This window comes from Chiloscyllium plagiosum, unplaced genomic scaffold (genome assembly GCF_037043375.1).
Source record: "Chiloscyllium plagiosum isolate Xiang-an unplaced genomic scaffold, Cpla_swu_hap1 HiC_scaffold_2, whole genome shotgun sequence".
Classification (NCBI taxonomy): Eukaryota; Metazoa; Chordata; class Chondrichthyes; order Orectolobiformes; family Hemiscylliidae; genus Chiloscyllium; species Chiloscyllium plagiosum.
This window is the reverse complement of record NW_028270140.1, coordinates 105,792,927-105,817,980: the sequence shown is the minus strand read 5'-3', so window position 1 is coordinate 105,817,980 and position 25,054 is coordinate 105,792,927. Positions and strand designations below refer to the sequence as shown.

The 25,054-nt window shown below is 39.5% G+C and overlaps 1 protein-coding gene across 5 annotated transcripts in view; it reads right to left on the bottom strand.

Moving 5' to 3' along the window:
- Nucleotides 1–339: 339 nt before the first annotated feature.
- The window catches only part of LOC122559540 (arrestin domain-containing protein 3-like), an 82,276-nt gene continuing 57,561 nt past the window's right edge, over nt 340–25,054 (bottom strand). For 3 of the 5 annotated variants that reach the window (XM_043709166.2, XM_043709195.2, XM_043709187.2), the window contains exons 3-7: nt 20,339–20,489; nt 15,466–15,568; nt 12,605–12,861; nt 10,762–10,933; nt 340–3,957 (exon numbers count right to left, since the gene is read on the bottom strand). In XM_043709166.2, coding sequence (XP_043565101.1) covers nt 3,881–3,957; nt 10,762–10,933; nt 12,605–12,861; nt 15,466–15,568; nt 20,339–20,489 — 760 coding nt within the window. In that variant the 3' untranslated portion in view covers nt 340–3,880. The remainder of the gene's footprint in view (nt 3,958–10,761; nt 10,934–12,604; nt 12,862–15,465; nt 15,569–20,338; nt 20,490–25,054) is intronic. The other 2 variants (XM_043709177.2, XM_087999332.1) reach the window with 1 other exon arrangement.

Sequence of the window (25,054 nt, the reverse complement as noted above, 5' to 3'; positions counted from 1 at the left end):
AATAGCCTTTCACCCTTTTGCCTCCCATGAATTTATTTCTAAATGATGATTCCTAGTTTAGTTCCTCCCATAAGAGGAAACATCCTCTACATACCACACTGTCACAGGCCCTCAGGAATAAATCAAAGGACTGGCAACAAAAATGGTGCAAATACAGTACCAACTCATGCAATTCCAAGCCTCCACCCATCACCTCTGGCCTTTACACCTTCCGGTTTTATCTCTGTTCGCTTGACTGTGACCGTTTTCTGAATTCTGATAAAACATTTACATTTCTGATTTAGTATGCGCTTCTGTGTTTGTAAGAATCACACCAGATAGGTATTCTTTAGTCAAAAATATAAGTGACTGGCTTTATTCCTGGATTATAGAAATATATAAAATGTGTTCTAATTTTCAGTGATGTAGGCAAACGTATATGTTCTGCATGCATGCAAAAAATTACAACTTTATGAAGTATCAGATGTTAGCCATGAAAAATACAGAAAAAAAGCAGTCAATAATAATCCATTAATTGCATTTGAATATTTTCATTCTCACTGAGGCAGCGCTTTACAGTTGTAGCTGATGTATTTCCTTTCCTTACAGAAACAGTGTCACAGAAATTCCAATGACCCACAGTAGAAAGTCTCTGCTCTAGGACCATAGACGCTTCTACCTTAAAATAGGATTTAGGACTTCAATGGCCTATTGCAGGAAGGAATAGAGGGAGATGTTCGTTCTTCCATCATGTGTGCTCTGATCCAATTCAAGCATCTGCACAAAGTTTTATAACCTCTCTCCAAATCTATTGTATTATTTCAAAGAATATGGGAGGGGTGAGCTCACATCTTGCATACCCTCCTTTTAGTCATTGTTTCATAGCTGAGGTGATTTTTGTTTTTAAATGTCCCAGTCACAAACTACTGAATGAGTTATCTTCCAACCTGATGGTAAGAATGAGTTGTTCACACATTTAAGGTTGTGATTATCTGTGCTGACATCTCCACAGAGTTTATGCCTTCATGGAAACGACTGACTCCACGATGCAAATTAGCAGCTACTTCAGATCAGTGTCCATTGTTTAGCAAACAGTGTCCTTTTAAAAAAAAATCAATATACATATGACTAATTGCTGAAATTACAAATTAATATTCTGACAGGATATTTTGGTAACATGAGCACGGACAGACATCTGGATCCAAGGTGAGTAGAAATAAAGTTCTGAATATTAATTACAGAGTTAAATATACAAAACATTCCTTTTATGTAAACCCATTCAAAACATTAAAATCTCAAGAATTTAAGCCCCTTATAAATACAATCATTATTCATGAACCATAACAAATCACTTTTCCTCTTATAACTTCCTTGAACTTTCAATCAAACTGTGAATTCTGCCTGCCACTGTAATATGGGAATCAACCACCTAGTATTAACAAGACTACAATTATAGCACTAAGTATTAGGTCAACAAATAGCTATTGAAATTGATAGATTATTTTCTACTCACACAGTAAGCAGTGTTGTTTTGTTTCTCAAAAAAGGCATTTAAATAAATTGATAGTGTGACAGTTCTGCTTTTCAAGAGCATTTATGATTTCTCTAATGATTCATAACGCCACAAGCAGAAGGCTGTTGTTCCAGTGAAAATGCGATTGCTTTTGCAAATCCCCACTGAGTTTGGATTTCCCACATCTCTCTCCCATTTCATACCTTGGTGATAACAGCATCTGCCAGAATTCCTTTTCATAGTGAATCATTGAATGTGGGAGTCATTGGTTATTCTAGCTAACCCTAACCCTATCGCTCATCCCCAAATGTCCTTGAGAAGCTGGCGGTGATCTGCCTTTTTGCACTACTGCAGTCCTTAGGGTATGCCCATAGAAAGGGAGGGAGTAGTCCCAGGATTTTGAACCAGTGACAGAGAAGGAACAATAATATATTAGAGCAGTGTATGGTTTTCAGGGAAACACAAAGGTAGCAGAGTTCCATACATTTGTCGTTCTAGCTTGTAGAGGTGGGACAGGACCAAATTTGGTCCTGTTTACCATTTTTAAAGATCTCTGGAATCACCATAACTCTATGAAAATCCAGCCCATGAGGTCAGGTGACCAAAAGCTTGTTAAAAATGTAAAGTTTTAAGGGAGGTGAGTGCGTTAGAGAGGTGGAGAGGCGTAGGGAGTGTATTCCAGAACTTGCAGCCCAGATAGCTAAGAAGCAGGCACATGTTGCAGCCATTAAAATCAGGGATGCCTAGGAATCTACAATTAAAGGCACACTGAAAGCCCAGATTATTGTGGGCGTTAGGAGGTCATAGAAATAAAGATGAGTTAGGCCATCAAGGGACTCAAAAACAGAGATGAAAATCTTAAAATCAATACATTGCTTGACCAAGAGCCAATATAGATCAGTGAGCACTGTGGAACACAACCAACTGTTGGAATAGGCAAATCTGAGGCTGGGACCAATGTTGGTTAATATTATGGAGATGGATGTAGGTGGTATTAATGATGACCATTATGTGGTCCGAAGTTCATCTCTACATCAACCATGTTAATATAATAATATAACAACTTAATAATAAAAGCAAAGAACTGCGGATGCCGGAAATCGGAAATAAAAACAGAAAATGGTGGAGAAACTCTGCAGGTTTGGCAGCACATGTTGAAAGATAAACAGAGTTTTGTTCATTATCTTTTGTCAGAAACTAATGTTCTGATGATTTGAAGAAGGATAACTGGAGTTGAAATGTTAACTGTGTTTCTCTCTAGCGACACTGCCAGAGCTCCTGAGTATCTCCAGCACTTACTGTTTTTGATCCTTGGCAACATGGCTGTTAACAGATTGCCATAAAATCAACTGTTCCAAGGGAGAAATATGTGGAAGTACCACTGGAAAACAAACAAATTGAAAACTGAGCAGTGGCACAGACCATAAAATAAGCAATCACCTGGATGAGAAATTAAACTGTTCCCAATCTACCTGCGTCCTCCACCAGAAGTATAAAAGAAACCCCACTTCTGTGCTTTGATGAGTTTTTGTATTGCACTTAAAAATAAAGCAGCACCAGCTTAGCAAAAATAATTTCAAAGAATGCTCTTAGAATTTGTGACTTCATGAATAATATTTTGCAAAGCAAACAATAATTCCAATATTAACAGAAGCATTTAAAAGAACACATATTGTTTTATGAGGTTTGAATTTTGGTTCCCTTGAAAAACACACCAATTTGCTACCTTTTTTCTTGCTGCAAACCTGTGTTAATGTACTTCAATTTGAGGCCATTAATCAGTGCAGCATAACAAGCATAGAATTCATGCAGTAACATCAGTGTGATGCCTTCTCCATCACAGCACCTGATTTTCTGGAAGCAAAATACAGCAAAAAAAGTAATGTTTGTCTTTAAATTTAGGAGGAAAACAACCTTTTCATCTGTAACACTCCTTTGATAAAGAATTCTGCAAACATAGTGACCGTTTGGTATTTAACATCAATACAGTGAGTACATATGTGTAAATGTATCAACTAATAATATGACAGTAGAGATGCATATATAAATGGAAGACATTAACTGCTAAAAATGAAAACTTCAATTTGAAAGATTGAACATTTTCTTTCAAGAATAGCATCGTCACATTACAAAACATGACAAAGTTCATTATGCACCAGCAGAATTGGTATTCAAGCTTTATGTTTTATGTTGTTTTATTTATGACAATAAAGTTAACAATTAGCATATACTTAGAAGTAATGTAATACAGTGGTTTCTGTTTCCTGTTTTATTCTTGACATTTCTAAATGAAATATGTATTTGGAGTAGGCATTTGGACTCAACAGCAAGTCAAAGTTGGCACCACAATCCTCCATCACCCAGAGGGCAAATGTAAACCTCAATTCATTATTCCTGAAAGTTTTTCATCCCCGGTGTCTGGAAGCCTGGGTTCTCATTGGTGAATAGAAAGCCAGGTTTTCCTGCTAAGGAAAGGTTAGAGTGTGAGTATTTATCCAGTTGTTTTCTTTTTGTGTTTGAGCTGTATCTAACAAGAACAATTCAGCACAGATTTAAAAGAGATCTGGAAAAAGCAAGGGTGAAGTCAGGAAAAACCTGGTTCATGCAGCGGGTAGTTAGGGTATGGAATGCACTGCCTGGAAATGTGTTGGAGGCAAGTTTAATTGAGGCATTCAATAGAGCTTTTCATGACTGTTTGGATAGAAATAATGTGTAAGGGCTTGGGGAAAAAGGAGGAGGTTGTAACTAGGTAATGATGTTCTTTCAATAAGCTGGTGCAAACACAATGGGCCAAATGGCCTCCTTCTGCATGGTAATACATTACCCATTGTTGTACTTTTGATTGTTAAACAATCTAACAAAAAAGTTATTATTCATGTGAGTGCAGTCAAGTGACGCCTGATTTTAACTCTGCTCCCCTTGGGAGAAGTTGCATCGATTTAGTGGATATTAAACCTTGCGAACAAAAAAAAACCTCCTTAAATTGCCACTGTTCTTGAATTACTATTCTTGCACAAGTGAAACTAAAACCACGAGTTTCCTGTAAATTTGATTAAATATCTTTTCACAGATAATGGATCTGAGGCAAAACTGTTTTGTTAATTGTTCTGAAGTGAATAAGGTCTGATTATTCACTGCGATAACCATTTTGGTTTGTTTCAACTCGGGACTTTTGGTAGAGCTAGAATTTCACAGTTCAACTCCTATGGTAAAATGGATCTTCTTTGTAAACAAGTCAGGGAGTGTTGGCAGGCCATTCAACTTGCCAAGGCATCTAGAAGTTACTGTTTGCAATAATCCAATTCCAGGATCATTATTCTGTCCTCCCTAGCATTCAGGTTGCAACGTACAACTAAAAGCCTTCCAAGTAAATCACACCTGAAATACAAATACAACCAGGTTGCAACTGGGGTGTCTATCAGGCTGGGGTGTCTATCATTGCAATTGTGCTCGTAACTTTGAGCATCTTGAGACTCATTTTACAGGATGACACAATGAAAACTTAATCAATCCAGGAGAAAGATCTCCCCTAGGCAGGGAAATACATTTCCCTGTATATTTATACATCTCGCCTGTCATATTCAAGTATTCACTGGAGTAGTCTATGGGCCTGTATAATTTAGTAAAGGTAGCCTGTACAAGCCACCTTAATACAGTTGAGCATTTCTCAAATCAGGGTAGCAGTAATTCCATATGGAATGTCAATTTGCTAAAATTACTTTTAATTTCCCTCAAATGTGATGATTTAGTGATCAATATTGTTACTGATGATCAATGACAAAACCAAATTTTAAAAAAAATATAAATACAAAAAGGACAAATCAAAATGTTATCACTGAAAAGGTTCAAATTTGATAGGGCAGAAGTGCTGGAGAGATTGGACTGGAGAAGATGTATCCAAGGTTTTTGAAAAAAATGACAGCAAAACCTGCTGAGGCACTGGCAACAATGTTTCAGTCATCCCTAGACTTAGGGGAGATACCATGAAGACTGGAAAATTGCATACAACCTTGATGTAAGAATGAGCCCAGCAATTACAGACCAGTTAGTTTAACTTCAGTATGAGGAAGCTTCAGTATGGTGACAGTTATTTGTTATAGTAGTTTTGTGGAGAAAAGGTGGGTTGGTTAGGAAGAATCAGCATGGAATTCTGAAGGGGAAATCATGTTTATTTAGCTTGCTGGAGTTTTTGAAGAGTAACAGAAAGGCTGAATGTTATCATATACATGGATTTCCAGAGGGCATTTGGTACAGTGCCTTACAACAGACTTGAGGCAAGCTATAGGTCATGGTATAAAAAAGATCAGTAGCAAGATGGATACAAAATTGGCTAAGTGATAGAAAAGGTGATTGGATATTTTTAGACAAGAGGACGGTTTCTAGTGGAGCTCCCGAGGGGTCTGTACTGGGACTCATGCTTTTCCTGAAATATATTAATGATCCAGATCTTGGTGTGCAGATGACAATCTTAAAGTTTGCAGATGTACTTTGAAGAATTATAAACTGTGAGGAGGACAGTGTAAAAAACTAGTACAGAATATAAAGACAGATAGCAAAAGCTTCTATAAATATATAAAACGAAAAAGAGTGGTTAAAGTAGAAGTTGGTCCTTTAGAGAATGAGAAGGCGCATTTACTGATGGGATATGATGAAATGCCTGATGCATTGAACAGGTATTCACAGTGGGGGACATAAACAACATGCCAGTGATTAACAAAGAAACAAAGGTAGGTAAGGACATGGAAACAATTATTATTATGGAAGAGGTAGTGTTGGGCAAGCTAATAGAGCTAAGGATAGACAAGTCTCCTGGCCCTGATGGAATGCATCCCAGGGTACTAAAAGAGATGGCAGGAGAAATAGTAAGCGCACTTGTGGTAATTTTTCAAATTTGCTGCTTCCTGGGGCAGTTCCAACAGATTGGAAAACAGCAAATGTGATGTCATTGTTTAAAAAGGGCGGAGGACAAAAGATGGGGAATTATAGACTGGTTAGCTTAACTTCTGTAGCAGGGAAGATGCTTGAGTTATTATCAAGGAAGAAATAGCAAGGCATCTGGTTAGAAATTGTCCCATTGGGCAGACACAGCATAGGTTCATGAAGGTCATGCTTAACTAATCTTCTAGAATTCTATGAAGACATTATGAGCACAGTGGACAACACCAACCCAGTAGATGTAAGGCCTGCAACAAGGTGTCATACAAGAGACTGCTGCGTAAGATAAAGATGCATGGCATAACCGGTAAAGTATTAGCATGGACAGAGGATTGGTTGACTAACAGGAAGCAAAGAGTGGCGATAAATGAGTGCTATTCGACTTGGCAATCAGTAACGAGTGGTGTGCCACAGGGATCAGTGTTGGGACTGCAATTATTCACAATTTACATCGATGATTTGGAGTTGGGAACCACGTGTATGTATGTCAAAGTTTGCGGATGACACTAAAATGTGTTGAAGAGCAAAGTGAGGACTGTGAAACTTTGCAGAGAAACATAGATACTTTATGTGAGTAGGCAAAGGTCTGATAGATGGAGTACAATGTTAATAAATGTGACGTAATCTATTTTGGTAGGAGTAACAGTAAAACGGACGATTACTTGAATGGTAAAAAGTTGTAGCATACTACTGTGCAAAGAGTCCTGGGTGTCCTTGTGCACGAATCTTAGAAGGTTGGTCTGCAGGTACAATAGGTAATTAGGAAGGCAAATGGAATTTTGATGTTCATTGTTAAAGAGGTTAACTTTAAAAATAGAGAGGTTATGTTGCAGCTGTGTAGGGTGCTGGTGAGGCCATACCTGGAGCACTGTATGTAGTTTTAGTCTCCTTACTTGAGAAAGGATATACTGGCAATGGAGGGGCTGCAGAGGAGGTTCACTAGGTTGATGCCAGAGTTGAGGGGCTTGGCTTATGAGGAGAGACTGAGTAGACTAGGATTATAGTCATTGGAATTTAGAAGAATTAGGAGAATCTTATAGAAAGATATAAAATTATGAAGGGAATAGACAAGATAGAAGTAGAGATAATGTTTCTACTGGCAGGTGAAACTAGGACAAGAGGGCATAGCCTCAAAATTAGGGAGAGCAGATGCAGGACCAAATTGAGAAGGAAATTCTTCACCTAAAGGGTTGTAAAACCATGGAATTCCATGCCCAGTGAAGTAGTTGACGCTATTTCAGTAAATGTTTTTAAAGCCAAGATAGATTTTTTTTGAACAAGGAAGGAATGAAGGGTGATGGTGAGATGGTGGGTAGGTGGAGCTGAGGCCACTAACATATCTTATTGAATGGCGGAGGAGGCTTGAAGGGCCAGATGACCTACTCCTGCTCCTAGTTCTTATCTTCTTATGTAAAACTCCAAAAAGACATAGACAAGTTGGAAAAGTGCCAGATAGGTGACAAATGCATACCAATGCAGCAAAGTATTGGTAGGAAGAACGTTAGAAAATAAGAATTGATTCCAAAGAGGGTGCAGCATGAGAGGGACTTATTTATGTGTGCACAAATCATTGAAGATGACAAGTGATGAGCTGTTAATAAAGCATAGAATATCCTTGCTTTTGTTACTAGGTGCAATGAATAAAACAGCAATCACAAAAGAGTGATCTTGAACCTGTGTAAGGTACACTTTTCTGGACATCACCTAGAATTTTCTGTACAATTGAGAGTGTTACATAATGGAATGATTTAAAGCACTGGAGAATGAAAAAGTAATTTAAAAATAGTGATTCCCAGGATGAGAATCTTCAGTTATGGGATTAGATTGAAGAAGTTAGGATTGTTCTCTTTAGAGAGAGGAGGGCTAAGAGGGGATTTGATACCAGTTTTGAATGGGCTGGACAGAGTAAATAGGGAGAAACTGTCCCCCACTCGAAAAAGGAACACAAATTAGATGACATAAATTTAAAGAAATTTCAAACGAAGCAAGGAAGATACGAGAAAAAACGTTTTCACTCAGCAAGTAGTTCGAGTATGGAATACATGGCTTGGAAGTGTGATGGAGGCAGATGCAATTAAACCAGTCAAAAGGACACTGGAAGAATATCTGGATAAAAATATTATGCAAAAGTATAGGGATAAATCAGGAAATTGGCATGAGGTAATGTTGCAGTGTTATTGAGTTGATACAGGCATAATGGGATAAATTACCTCCTTTTGCCTCGATGTGGAGGTGTTGGATTAAGGTGTACAAAGTTAAAAATCATACAGCACCAGATTATAGTCCAACAAGTTTATTTGGAAGCACTAGCTTTCAGAGCACTGCTCCTTTTGCCTCAGAAGACTTTTGTGATTCTGAAATCAAGTGTATCCCAGAACATGGGAAGAAAAGCTAGGGAAGAAATTGCAAAGCCCCTAGCACAGATATTCATACCATCGACAACCACGGGTGAGGTGCAGAAAACTGGACGCTACTGTTGAGCCGTTATTTAAGGAAGGCTGAAAGGAGAAGCCAGGGAACTACAAACCCTGAGCCTGATATCAGTGGTGTGTAAGTTGTTGGAGGGGATTCTGAGAGACAGAATTTACATACATTTTGAAAGGCAATGACTGATTAGGGATAATCAGCATGGCTTTGTGCGTGAGAAATAGTTGCCTACATGAACTTTAGTAAGGCCTTCAACAATGTTCCAAGGTTAGTAGGATTAGATGAGATGGGATCCAGGGAGAGCTAGCCAATTGGATACAAAGTTTGCTCAATGATAGGAGATAAAAGGTGAAGGTAAAGGGTTGTTGTTTAGACTGGAGGCCTGTGACCAGTGATGTGCTGCATGGATCGGTGCTGGGTTCACTGTTGTTCATCATTTATATAAATGAATTGGATGAGAATATAGAAAGCATGGCTAGTAGGTTTGCGGATGACACCATAATTGGTGGTAAAGTGGACAATGAAGAAGATTATCTAAGAGTACAATGTGATGTTGATCAATTTGGCCAGTTGGCTAAGGAATGCAGATGAAGTTTAATGCAGAGAAATGTGAGGCGTTGCATATTGATAAGACTGATCAGGACTTCATGATAGGGCCCTGGGTGTGTTGTCAAACAGAGACCTCAGGGTGCAGGTAGATAGATTCTTGAAAGTGGCATCACAGGTAGTCAGGCTGGTGAAAAAGGCATTTGGCATGCTTGACTTTATTGAGTACAGGAGTTGGAATATCATGTGTTGGCTGTATATTAGGCCACATTTGGAGTACTGCATGCAATTCTGGATGTCCTGTTATAGGAAGGATGTTATTAAACTGGAAAGGGTGCAAAATAGTTTACAAGGATGTTACTGAGACTGGAGGGTTTGAGATAGAAGGAAAGGTTGGATAGGTTAGGACTTATTTTTTCCTGGAGCATCAGAGGCTGAGGGGTGACCTTGTAGAGGTTTATAAAATCATGAGGGGCATGGATAAGGTGAATAGCCAAGGTATTTACCCCAGGGTATGGGAATCCAAAACTAGATGGCATAGGTTTAAGGTAAGAGGGGAAAGATTTAAAAGGGACCTGAAGGGCAACTTCTTCACACAGATGGTGGTGCGTATATGGAACGAGCTACCAGAGGAAGTGGTAGAGGCGGGTACAATTATGGAATTTAAACTAAATTTGGACAGATACATAGATAGGAATGCTTTAGACAGATAAGGGGTCAAACGGAACTAGTTCAGTTTAGGAAACCAGGTTGGCATGGGTGAGTTGGGTCAAAGTGTCTGGTTCAGTGCTGAATGATTTTATAAAAATCAAACAAAAAAAAACAATTTCAAAGAAGATATAAAACAGCAAGCCCACAAATTAAAATCAAGTAACCTCGAACTAGCCTACCACATGTTTAAAAAGGAAATCAAATGTCAGAATGGGCCTTCGATTACAGTTATATTTGTTCAAAGATTTGGAATGCTGGCAGCACATTTCATAAACAAACTTTGGAAAGCCATAATGAAGCAGTTTTTATTAGTAATTAATTTTTAAAAATTAAGTATTAATAATGCTTCCCAAACTATCAGTGGCAGCATGCAGTTTTGCAAAATATCCTGTCTCCCAAGAAAATGCAGGTTGCTGTGAGAAGGATTTACTGACTCCTCTGCTGTCGAGAGTATAGTGCTGAAAAGCACAGTAGGTCAGGCAGTATCAGAGGAGCAGGAGAGTCAACATTTCGGGCAAAAACCCTATTCCAGCCCCTCCTCTGCTGGTTATGCATGCGCAAATTGCATAGAAGACCATTTGGCCTTTGACCTATTCAAAATGATCATGGTAAAACATCTACCTCAACTACTCATCAGGTCTTGTCCTTACCGTCAGGTCCTTCAGGGAGTGTGCCACTGAAGTTGTTGAAGGTGTTGTAGTTCATGCCATATTGGGTGTTATAGTTGGTTGCCTGGTTGTTGACAGGATGCAAGGGAATTGTACCAATAACAATTGGTAATTTAACATCTAAGTTGAATGAGCTTGGAACATCTAAATATATCTAAGAAATAAAAAACAAACTTTTAAGCATTTTTAAAAACATGTTATCACCAACAACTAATTTTTTAAGTTCACATGTTTTTGCTAATTTTGCTCTGCATATAGTGATGTGTCAGAGAGCATTTCTATATTTCATATCAACCTATTCAAAAGATGATCTTTACATGAAAATGCACAAAATATTGGGTTATACCACTGCTTACTCAATACCAGAACACTGCCCAAACGGCATATACAAATTTCTACCTGATTGATATTCAGTTTGTGATATAATTATTTAGAGGCTGTTGGACTTTAGCATCCCAGTCTATCAGCCAAAAGAATCAAGGTTTGTGATTTCTGCTGTGATCCCTAGTGTCCTTACCAAGCTCATCTAATTCCTGACTTCAGAAACTTATGTCTGTTCTCCATTTTCCTTACATTCTCTCCCCCACAGCCTTGTCTGGTTTACTTTGTTCCTTCTAGAGCAGACCTATTCTCTCCCTTTCACACCATAACTTCAACACATTTTACATTTCTTTTCCAGCATTAACAACCCATTTGTCTTTTGTACCGGGCCTCTGACTCTGTCAAAAGTATACAAAAAAAGCTTTTCCAACACCTTTCACTTCTGCAGAAGTGCCATACTAGATTTGAAAAGTTCATTTTGTTTCTCTCTTCATGGATGCTGATAGACCTGCTGAGTTTCTCCAGCATTGAATTTCTTTCAGCTTTCCACCACTGCAGTATTTTATTAAATCCCCTGTTAACTGCCTACCATGCCCTTGTAGGTAGTACTCACTGAATATCCTTAAATTCAGCAGCATTCCTCATGCCAAGCCATCTTTAAAAGCCCGTTGTGCATCCAATCACTGTCAGTCCGGAGCTGGCCTGGATGGTAGCTGACAATAGCCCAGACATTCAGGCAGGGGGGAACATTGTCAGCCTGCTGTACTGACAGGGATCTGGAAATACAGGTTGGTTTGGTATTATAGACGTGGGACTTCCTCATCCTCCAGCATCAGCAGTAGAAGCCATGAGACCAGACTACGCCACCCTGGTCTAAGATTTCCACTCAGGTCACTGCAGTCTCATACATGAGGAGGTACGTCCCGGCACAGTAGGAAGACGGTCAATGACTATTTGCACTCCACCAGCATAAATGCCATCTCTCTAATATCTCACACTCACTCTGCCTCTGCATCTGTACCCACTTCCTAGCAAGGCTCATGCTCTACCACTCTTACTATTGCCAGCAACATCTTCTATCACTTGCTGTCACCCATTCAAAACCATGACACTACTAACCCAGTGTGCCCTCTACACTGTCTAATCACTCACTTTGAGTACCTCCATAACTGCACCAAAAGCAACAACTGTACCGCCTATTTCATCTCTTTCATTCAATAATAAATGCCCCCTCTCATCCTAGGATGGGAAAAAAAAACCAATAAGACAAAGACTGAAGGTATCCTGACTGACATTCTGCTCCTTACCCCTAATGTTAAGAGCATTCTGACTTTGACTGCCCAGATGGCTGACTGTTCATGTCCTGGACTGGTTTTGAAGGCTGCCCTTGGCTCACAGCCCCAAGACTCTTGGGTGAAGGCCTTGATTTGTCTGAGGCCTGCTGACAATCATTACAAACATCCTTCATTATTAGAACTAAAACAGAAATTGAAAAGCCAAGTACCATCAGTGAGTACTCCATTTGGATAATGCTGCAGTTCATCAGTGTAGGAGGCACTGCTGGAATTTTCAGTTCCATTCCATTCCAGTTCTCTGATTTTCCAGCTAACACTGGTTCACCCTCTATTTTGGTTACCAGTTCTGTAACTGTTTTTTTCTTTCCTTCAGCATGGAAAATCTGTGTCTTATAAATGGCTGCCTTTGGAACCAATTTGCGGGAAGAGTTATTCTCAATTTCAGCAAATATTCGAATGGATTCACCTGCAGAAGGAACAAAATCTACAATGTATATTCTTTTATATCCCATCTGAACTCCACAGCAGTTTAAGTGAAAAGGAAATAAAGTATTATGTAGAATGGGAATTAATTAGTATTATAATAATGCTAAGATGGGGCATAAATTCTATAAACCTTTAAGATAGGCTCAAATTTACCTCAATTGACCAGTCATGACTTGGTGGTTGGACTGGCGTGGACAAAGTAAAAAATTACACAACACCAGGTTATAGCCCAACAGGTTTATTTGGAAGCACTAGCTTTTGGAGCGTTACTTCTTCAACCACCTGATGAAGGAGTGGTGCTCCAAAAGGTAGTGCTTCCAAATAAACCTGTTGGACTATAATCTGGTGTTGTGTGACAATTGACTAGTGGTTTTATCTTGAGTGATGGGCAGGTAAAATGAAGGGAAAGAAAATCACAGCTACATCCTGGAGGCCACGGATCACAAGTTCCGTCATTGGCTAATGCCAGCTCTATGGTCCCATTTCATATCTGGTGCTCTTACATCAGATGCACAGTTCTGCAAGTTGAAGAATTCAAGAGTGGGTCGAGTCAGAAGTTAAGTCAAACTCGCCCATTTTGTGTGGAATGTGAAAACAAAAGGAAAATTCATGTTCAAGGTTAGATTTTCATAAAGGTTGCCTTGTGAATCAGCAAATGAATACACTTCTTTCAAGAAGGAAGCTGGGCAAGGGTTAGGGAGCCAGCCAGGTTTCAAAGGGGAAAAAAAGGCTCCTAATATGAATCAGTGTTAACTTATTAAATGGATCAGCATCAGCATTCCTGCTTTTTTTCCTACTGTGTGGACCTCTGAGGTTCATGTGTAGAACAAAACATCCAGGAACTGGAAGTCAATGCTGCACAAGGCACATCAATCAGATTGATTAATATCCAAAAGCTGCCACCTTCACTGCTCTGCATTAGTTAAAACTACTCAAACAGTATTACGAATTTATGAACACCATTATCCCATAGATCTGATATGTGAGAAACACTTCACCAGAATCTGTGCTTAATCACTTCTAAGTTCAATTTAACAGAATAATACGTTAACATAAATTACCACAAGCTGCTAACCTCAGTAAAATCCTCTTCATATGTCTTGGGCTGAGAAGTAATATATAAATAATCAACATAAATGAGACAAGAAAACAACATTTCGGGCAGGAAGGAGCAGTATCCTTAAGCTTACAGTGTGAGTCTGAACTAGTGAGTTAAAAGGAAACAAACCTCCACACTTTCAGTAAGGCTGCACATCCTTGGACTGTGGGAGGAAACCTGAGCACCCGGAGGAAACCCACGCAGACATGGGGAGAATCTCCAAACTCCACACAGATGGTGTGGGCGGCATGGTGGCTCAGTGGTAGCACTGCTTCCTCACAGCGCCAGGGACCCAGGGTTCAATTCCCACCTTGGGTGAATGCCTGCGTGGAGTCTGCACAGTCTCCCTGTGTCTGTGTGGGTTTTGTCCGGGTGCTTCTGTTTCCTCCCACAATCCAAAGATGTGCAGGTCAGGTGAATTGGCTATGCTAAATTGCCCATAGTGTTAGATGCATTAGTCAGGGGTAAACATGGGGTAGGGGAATGGGCCTGCGCGGGATGCTCTTCGGAGGGTCGGTGTGGACTTTTCGGGCCGAAGGGCCTGTTTCAATACTGTAGGAAATCTAATCTAATCTAGAAGTGTCTGTGTCTTCCTTTCTTCACTCAGGTTCTTGGGAAACTGGTAAAGATTCCCCACTTCAGTGTTTTGACTACATTACAAACCTGGAGAAGCTGAATTGTACCATTACTCAAAGATTTGATCCAACTTGATTACCATCTGAACTGAAGCCTTGCTTGAAAGAGCTTCCATTAGTTTACAGCTGTCAGCAATTTGATTTCATCAATAAGAGACCCAGTGGACTGTGAGAAATCATTAATTTTATGGTTATTTTTCCAACCATTGATCATCAAGTATTTTTTTCCCAATATGAAATATAATCTCTGCAGAGTTTATTTTTTGGTCTTTTGCCCATGTGAGTCTGAGTTTTGGACGTAAAAAAGGGGATATAGTTCAAATTCCAGATTATAGCTTAGATGTTAATCAGTTTTGCCACTTTTTATTAAGACCGTGCTTTGTTTTATAATGAATGGATTGTTTGAGTTCATTAAACAAAACTAGTGCAAGTCTATTCTATTCTGGATAGCAATACAGAGGGAAACAACTGGCAGTTTTGGTGACTGAAACAAAACATTTACACTAATGATGTGACTCATGTAGTAATTAGGCTTGACTACAATTTGATTTCTCCCATCACAGTCATAACAGTACTCAAGCTCTGTACCACTCAGCAACTTTTTTCAATTATCATGAATATACAAATTAGATGCCAGGCAAGTCAATCCACAAAATAAACATACGAGTAAATGTTTTACATACTTATGTATAAATAATGAAGAAAGTGTGTCAAAATGTAATGTGGGCTACAGAAATATAATGTGGACTGTCATTAAACAGGCAGTCCCTGCACATGAAAATCTTTCAATATTATGTTGCTATAGATACTCACAGTATGATAAAAAACATAATAGTTTTCAGATTTTTACCTGATGTGTAGCCTTTGCGTTCAATTTTGGCACTTAGGGATATTGGGCCTGAGGCACAACAGCAGCAACAAATAGTTTTCTCCTCTGAAGCAGACTGTGGTGACTGTAAAAAATTACCAGAAAGCACAGTAAATACTTTTGCTTCAAGCAAGTTGAATACTTCTTCAAGATAGCCAATTACTTTCTCTCTTTGCAGAGTGAAGCAGCATAAGATTCTAAAGGTTTTGTTAACAAATAATACTTAAAATAGTTTTTTTATTAATAGCAAAACACTTAAATATCTCCAGCTATAGTTATTTTTGAGTCAAGCTAAGTATGTTTTGTTAAGCGCATACTGACTTTGTTGTTTAAGGGGATGTGGTGAGTGTGATGACTGAAAACAGTTGAAGAACTTAAAGCTGGAAGAGGCACTGATTGACTTAACTCCAGAATTTCATTATCGTTAATTTCGTTGGAGTCTGGCTGAGCAGTGAGACAAGCCGGCAACTCGACCGACTGCGGGACTGGTAAACCAGCAGCAGGAGGCCACAACAAGGGGATTCTGGGACAGTTTCTCACAATCATGAGGGCATGGAGGTTAGGTGACAGAAGTCAGCAGTGGTTGTGCTGTGTAGATCAATGTTTTGGGCTTGGCAGGTTAGGGTAAAGTGGACAATAATTGCAGCTTGGAGGCACTGGCAACTGGGTTTGATTGGGAAAAGTTGGCAATTATGATTGTATGAACCTTTCCATGAAGGCCTAAATGGGGAGCACTCCTAATCTTCTTGGCCTACGAGAAGTGTTGAAAAGATGCTTTGTCTGTGAAACCATCATTTCCCACCCTCCTTTCTCTATTAAGTAACCTGAGCCTACGGAAATCATCTACAGAGTTTAAATAAGATTGTCAATTGTGCTGTAGAAATATAGGAGTAAAAGTAGGCCATTCAGCCACTCTAGCCTGATATAAATATCCTCACATTTAAATACAGATCATTCTGTCAGTGTGATGTTTGCTCATCATAAAACTTTCAAGTTTTCTCCTAACCCACCCAGGCTTTCTCCTGTCCATCATGGATGCATTAATATCAAACTTATTAATTCTATAATGATTATGCAATGTTGGTCTTGGTATCAACAATCATACTCCTCCATCCATCACATTAATTAACATTTAAAGATGCTCACATTCAGAGAATCACTGATGGGAAAGTTTTACATTTATTATCAGTATATTTGAAGAAACTATGACAACTCAGCTGAGAGCAGTCTTGTTCAGCTTCATGCTATTGCCAAGGAAAAGTACGGAGTCAGTGGTTGAAGAATGTGTTTTGGGGACCAAAGAAAATGGGTTTGATCTTCACATTAGTTAGACATTTTTTCTCATCCGTTATTAGGGGTCAGACTAACTGTCTGTGAGAAATGAAAGACAACAGAGAGGTTGAAAAAGGTGATGATACAATACATCTGAGTGATGTAAGAGTACGTGTAGATCCTGTTACTGCTGAGGGCAAAATGCAGATGAAAAATCAGATAGGGCCAATGATAAATCATTGAGAGACACCAACAGAAACAATATGGGAATGAGTAAAAGAGTCACTGCAGATGATTTTCTGGTTAAATTAACTAGACAAGAATATGGAACCACATAACTGGACAATGGTGGCATGGTGTTGGAGTAGGGGACTGCAGTCTAGCACCTTGATGAATGGTAAGTATGAGGAGGGATAGTTTACCTATGTCACAGACACATAAAACTTTGATAATAGCTGTTACATACAGAAAAATGTTCACATTGTGAAAACCTACTTGAAGAGATTTAAATATAAAAGTCTGAGTAAGGGGAGCACAGATCGAGAGAAAAAACATCTTCAATGACTTTGGAGAGGAAAGGGTGGGTATAGATGAGGTGGTAGATGAGAGCAAATTTGAAGAAAAATGGATATAATACCTGAGGAAAGAGACTTTTAATAAAATCAGCTAACCCAGCAGCAAGGAAGGGAAATTTTGCAGTCAGCACTTTACAAAGTGGAAGGCGGGTTTCATGGACAAGGCAAGCCTGAAGGGGAGGTGAGGGGAGACAGCAGGACATACATATGTGAAAAGGAAAAAGAAAAGATGAGTTAAGATAAATGTAGGTCTCTTACAGTCAGAAATAGGGAAGTTATAATGGGGAACGAAGGGAAGGCAGATCAATTAAGTATATATTGTGTTTCTGTCTTCATGAAAAGAGGACACAAATAATTTCTAAACATTTTTGGAAAATGCAGGGTCTAATGAGAGGGAAGAACTTCACAAAATCAGTGTATGGAATGGGATATCATTGGGGAAATTGATGGGATTAAATTGATGGCTGATAAATCTCCAGGGCCCAATAGTCTACATTCCAAAACTATTTACATAAGTGGTCCTAGAAATAATGAATGCATTGGTGGTCATCTTTCAGGATTCTATTGACTCTGGAACAGTTCCTAATGTCACCAAACTATTTTAAAAAAAGGAGTTAGAGATACAGCAGGAAATTTTGATCGATTAGCCTGACATCAGTAGTGGGGAAAATGCTGCAGTCTATGATAAAAGATTTAATATCAGGACTTGGCAAACAGTGACAGGATTGGACAGAGTCAGCATGGGTTTATGAAAGGGAAATCATGCTTTACAAATCTACTAGAATAATTCAAGGATGTAACTAGTGGTATTGATAAAGGGAGTACCAACGGACACTATTTAGTTAAACTTTCGGAAGGCTTTCAATATAGTCCATAAGAGATTAACATATAAAATTAAAATGCATGGGATTGGAACAGTGTGCTGACATGGATAGAGAACTGACAGAAAACAAACAGTAGGAATAAATGCGCCTTTTTCTGAGTGTCAGCCAGTGACGAGTGGGAGACTGCAAGCTTCAGTTTTTAGGTCACAGCTATTCACAATATATATTAAATAATGCAGATACTGGAACTGAATGTAAAACTCCAGGTTTGCAGACAACACAAAGATGGATTGGAGGGTAAATTGTGATGGGATGCTAAGATGTGGAGAAGTTGAATGAGTGGGCAACTGTGTGGCAGATGAAGTATAATGTGGATAAATGTGAGACTATCCCCTTTGGTAGCAAAAACAGGAAGGCAGTTTATTATCGGAGTTGTGATAGATTAAGAAAGGGTGAGGTGCAATAAGGAGACAGTGAGGACTGCAGATGCTGGAGATCAGAGCTGAAAATGTATTGCTGGAAAAGCACAGCAGGTCAGGCAGCATCCAAGGAACAGGAGAAGCGACGTTTCGGGCATAAGCCCACTCATTCCCCTTCCCACTCCACCAAGGACATGCAGGTCCTTGGACTCCTCTATCGCCAGACCATGGCAACACGACGGTAGGAGGAAGAACGCCTCATCTTCCGCCTGGGAACCCTCCAACCACAAGGGATGAACTCAGATTTCTCCAGTTTCCTCATTTCCCCTCCCCCCACCTTGTCTCAGTCAAATCCCTCGAACTCAGCACTGCCTTCCTAACCTGCAATCATCTTCCTGACCTCTCCGCCCCCACCCCACTCCAGCCTATCATCCTCACCTTGACCTCCCTCCACCTATCGCATTTCCAAAGCTCCTCCCCCAAGTCCCTCCTCCCTACCTTTTATCTTAGCCTGCTGGACACACTTTCCTCATTCCTGAAGAAGGGCTTATGCCCGAAACATCGATTCTCCTGTTCCTTGGATGCTGCCTGACCTGCTGCGATTTTCCAGCAACACATTTTCAGCTGAGGTGCAATAAGACCTGGATGCCCTTGTACACCAGTCACTTTAAATAAGCATGCAGTGAAGAAGGCAAATGGTATGTTGGCCTTTATCGCAAGAGGATTTGGATAGAGAAGCAGGGATGTTTTGTTTCAAATGTTCAGAACCTTGATGAGACCACATCTGGAGTACTATGCGCACTGAAGAAGGATGTTCTGGCTATGGAGTGAGGACAATGATGGTGTAACAGACTGATTCCTGGGATGGCCAGACCGATATACAGGGAGTGACTGGATTGGTGAGGGCTTTATTCATTGAAAGTTAGAAGAATAAAGGGGCATTTCATAGAAACCTATAACATGATAATAGCAGGATTAGACAGGGAAAATACAGGAAGGATGTTCCTGATGACCAGGGAATCCAGAACTATGGATCACGGTTTAAGGATAGGGGTACGCCATTTAGGGCTGAAAAGAGGTGAAATTTCTTCACCCTGAGGGTGGCCAGCCTGAGGAATTCTCTGCCACAGAAAGCACTTAAGGCCAAAACATTACATATTTTCAAGCAGTTCGATATAGATTTTAGGACAAAAGCAATCTAAAGATACAGGGAGAAAGCAAGAGCAGTGTACGAATTGGAATGATCAGCTATGATTGTATTGATTGATAGAGCAGTCTCGAGGGGCCAGCTCCTGTTTTCTATGTGACTTCAGTGAAAGAACAATGAAACTACTGAACAAAATGGTGTTTAGATTGTACTTGTTAAATTTCTGCAACATTTTTGGAAAAATAACAGCAGATGAACTGGAGAACTCTGCAAAAATGAACAGTGCAGGAATGACATGCTGATGTATGAATTTCTACAGTGAAAAATATATGAGACCCCTTCCTATACCAAACACTTTGTCTGCGTTGCATAACTTAAATGATTATTTAGATAGCTGTACGTTCATGATTTGCTTGAAATTGCATGTTTGTTTGTTTTTAAATACAACTCTAATATTTACATGATTCATTTAATAAAATATTGCTCCCCCGTGCATTGGCTGATCAGAGTGTGTCAGACAGGGTTTTCAGAGTGGAAACCCAGAGCACAGATGCTGACAGTTGGTTACCATCTCTAGTTTACCATTCAACTTTATCATCAAAATTTGAGAGAGCTTACCAACAGTGATGGCACATTAATGTCAATCTGGTCAAGTACTGTAAACATTTCTTTCACTTTAATTCTCAGTTTCCATGGTCTGTGCAGTTTGGCTGTCATCCAATAGCTCACGTTGCCATGAGGACCTTTGAAGGTGGCAGGAAGTGGTGGTCTGTCAAAGAGGTAAGACATCAGAAGACATTTGTGGCATGAAGTATGTTGTTAGTTTAAGTTGACTAACATCAATAAAATAACAAACAAAACCAAGCCTTTATAAAGGATCAGTCTTGAAACGATGCCATGAATTCTATCAGACATCATTTTACTATTTCCACTTGATTTTGTAGTTTCCAGTTCTCTGTTTAGAATAATATGACAGAACAATCCATACTCCATGTGAGCCTCCCACATCTCTCCTTACCTGTCTCAGCATAACCAACTACTCCCACCTCCTTGCGATTCTTTATCTTTGTGTTCCCTTAAATACATCTACACTAATTGTCTTGACCAATCCCCTTGTTAATAAATTATATTTTCACCATATGTGTGAGAATATATATCTGCTTCATTCCTCATTTTATTTATTGATGACCAGATTATATTTATGACCTTAGTTTTGCTTCTTGTTCAGCTGGAAACGTTCTCTTTATGTCTACTATACTAAAACCATTCATAATTTCATTGACCTCTGTTACGTTATTGCCTAGCTTTCTCTTTTCAAGACAATACAAATAGACCATGTTGTGCATCGTCTCCTGTTGGCTTTAAGATAGCATTTCTGGTGCCATGTTTTTCAGTGATTTCCTATGCACTACCCCAGTAAGAAGCAACATTTCCAAAATGTGAATTCCTTAACTTCTTTTAAATTCAGTTGTAGTATTTCATATTACAGCTGTTAAAATTAATTTTCTAAGTGCTCATTCTGCAAGCATATGAAGGTTGTATAATTTATTGTGGTTCTCCTTAATATTGATCATTCCAACCCCTGCCCCACTAATGTTTATTGGCGATAGATTTAGAATGAGTGCTTTTGACTGCAAAGCCTAAATCATTAATATTAGTTATGAACAGCACAGATTCTTATGAAGATTTAATAGAAAATTGCCAGGGCAGGAAAATTGTAAACTTTGAGGAGAGTATGGGGTTGTTTTTCTTGGAACAGAGAAGACAACGTACAAAAAAAGCTGACCTTCCAACTTTCCAATTTTTGCTGTACCCCATTTCCAATTGCCATTTTCAGCATGAGTTATTCTGGACGAGCCCCTACATTTGAGTTACCACAGAGGCTGGAGGAGCACAGTGCTGCTCTGGTCTAGTGCTTAACTGATTATAACTTAAGATTAAAATATATTACACTGTTATCAATATGACCAATTAAATAACCTTATCTATACCAAGTTTTTTCACAGATGTGCCAAATAGATGATGCATCTCAGCCTCCTCCTCAGGTTCCCAGCATTTTAAATTGATACTTTATGTGATTTTGAAAATTTGTTCATAGGTCACGGGTATTGCTGGTCCGGCCAGCACTCATTGCCTGGTCTTAATAGCCTTTGAAGAGGTGATGGTGAACTGACTTCTTGAAATACTGCAGTCGTTGTCATGTAAGCACATGGAAGGTGTCATCAGGGAGGGAATTCCTGGACTTCGATCCTGCATAAGGGCTGCATTATTTTATTTCTCTTCATTCTTGACTGTGGACTCAATTGGACAATTAATCTATTTTAAAATCAAGGATGGAGAAATAATTTGGTACATTTCTTTTTTCAAACCAGAACTCATTGCAGTGGCACAACTATTTTTGTGAAGGAATGAATCCCACGATAGCATGGAGTCCATATGAAGCCAAGCTTGGGTATTCTTTTCGAGAGTATGGTGCTGGAAAAGCACAGCAGGTCAGGCAGCATCCGAAGAGCAGGAGAATCGATGTTTCAGGCATAAGCCCTTCATCAGGAATGCACCACCGTCTCGACTCTGATCTCCAGCATCTGCTGTCCTCACTTTTCTCTCTTGGGTATTATTCTCCCAAGTTCTGAAGTTCCTGCCTCCCAAATCCATTGCCATCTTTCTCAGAACTCCATATTTGAATTTCTCCAACCAAATATCATGGAAATGAACAACTCTTGCCAACAGAATTGTCTTCCTGTATGACAGACACAGTTGGCTGCACCATCTTCTTCTAAGTCCATTCTTTACAATTCTGACCTAATTTCCATAATTCCATCATTGGCTGCCTTTCCTTCAACTGTCTAGACTATTAGCTCCAAATGTCCTCCCTAAATCTCACCTGCCTCTCATTTCTCTTTCTAGATACCCACCTGCCTCTGTGTAAATATCTGACTTCATGTGATGAGTTGACAAATCTTGACCAATAATGATGTTATGATGTGCTTTGGGAAGTTTTATTGTCTTAAAAGGTATGATAAAAAACCAAGTTGGTATTGTAAAGTCACTGCCCCACACAGCCTCCCATGTCTTCGATCTCCAGTCTATGATTGTACTTCCCAGAGTAAGTCTACAGCGACAACTCACATATTGCAACAGGAAATATTCGCTACTTTCTCTCAGACAGGAAGCAGTCCAGTCAGAGATAATCTATACTGTCAAATATACCATAGACTGCAAACCACCACCTCTCCCCACCCCTTCCAGACCAGAACTGTCACACCCACACCCAGGTCACATCATGTCCAATCAAAATTGAAACACCTGAAACTCAGCATGATGGCTCGGTGGTTAGCTTTCCTGCCTCACAGTGCCAGGGACCCAGAATTGATTCCAGCCTCAGCTGACTCTAAGTGTAGAGTTTGCACATCTTCCTTCAGGTGCTCCAGTTTCCTCCCACAGTCCAAAGATATGCAGGTTAGGTGGATTGGACATGCTAAATTGTCCATAGAGTCCAGGGATATGTAATTTCGGTGGATTGGCCATGGTTGGTGTGTGGTTACAGGGACAGGGAAGGGGGCTGGGTGCGATGCTCTCTGGAGGGTTGGTGAGGACTCAATGGGCTAAATGGCCTAATACCACACTGTAGGGACGATATTCTCTCCCTGTATAAATCCCAAACTAATCCTACTGTTCCAGTCTCTTCCCATGGACTTCTACCAATCCAAAATCAAACCCACTGTTCTGCAGCCCTGAATCAATTCCAAACTCATCCCACTGTCCCACTCTCTTTCCATAGCCAAGTTTAAGTTACAAACTAATCCCACATTCTCCACATAGTCCTGTCCTGTATCAATTCTCCAAACTAATCCCATTGTTCTGCTCTCTTCCTGTAACCCTGTATCAATTACAAATTAATCCTACTGATGCACACTTGTTGCAATGTCTTTTACTATTTTGAATAACTTAAAAATTATTCAATTCAATCAGAATCTAGGATTTTAACGGTGAGGAAAGCAAACTGTGATGGTAAGAGGGCAAAGTTAGCAGTGGCATTTAAGGAAACCTTATTCAAAGATGGTGGACCTGCAATGCCTAACACTTAACATGAAAATTCGGAGCAGAAGTAGACTGTATAGCACTGTGAGTCTGCTTTACCATTTGGTACAATCAGCTTCTCGTGCACTTTCCTGCCTGATCTGTAAATCCCTTGATTTCCTGAGAGACCCACAATCTGCCTATCTCAGCCGTATTATCAATGCAAATTTATTCAGAACTTTATATTTTTCGACAAGATCACCTCTCATTCGTCTAAACCCCAGAGAACATTGACACCATTTACTCAGCCACTTGTAAGACAGCCCTCTCTTCCCAAAGACCAATCTAATGAACTTTCATATTGTTTCCACAGGGCAGCACAACATCGAGGTTTGAAAGGCCTGTCCTGCACTGTAATATTCTACGTTCTATATATATGTTCTCTGCGTCATCTCCAATGTAAATACATCCTCTTTAAACTAAGAAATCAGAACAGCACACAGTATAAGTGCAGCAAGATCACGTTCTTCCTGTTCTCTAATCCTCTTGCAAGAAAGATCAACATCCAGCAATTGTGCCATTTTCAAGTTTCACAAGTTGCACAACATGATTGGCTGCTTGCCCAAAAATTAAAGTCATAGAGATATACAGCACGGGAACACATGCCTGAAAAACCTTATTGAATAACAACTGGCTAACATGATGGCACTGTAATAATGTGTAATACTATTACAGAGAATAGGTGTAACTAATCCTGCAAAAGTAGGTAATACTCTGACAATTAAGTCTTGTAAATAAAGACTTGATAAAATATATTCTTGGCAAAAGGCCTTCAAGTTATTGAGTTAAATGAATCTTACACAGAAGAAAGCTATTCAACTCTTTGTGCTTGTGTCAACTTTGTGAAAAGTCTATCCCATCAGTTCTCACTGCCTGTCTCATTCTCTGTAGAGAGTCTGGAAACATTTTTGCCCATAGGTTTTTATCCTTTAACATGTAATAATTGAATGTGCTTTTAACACCCTTTCAGGCACACATTCCAGATCAATATACTGTTGTAGCAAAAGCAGCTCTTCTGCTGCCAATTATCTGAGGTAGTGGTCCATATGTCCATTTTGGAAATATATTGGATTTATTTATTGTGATGTACTCACAAGCCACATACAATTTCAGTGGACAGACAGGAGGCTGGAAGAACCACAGCAAGCCAGGCAGCATCAGGAGGTGGAGACGTCGGGTATAACCTAACAACCCACATTCTGTTTTCTCTTCAGCAATCAGCGCTTTCAACATCAAAATATCTAAAGGAATGTT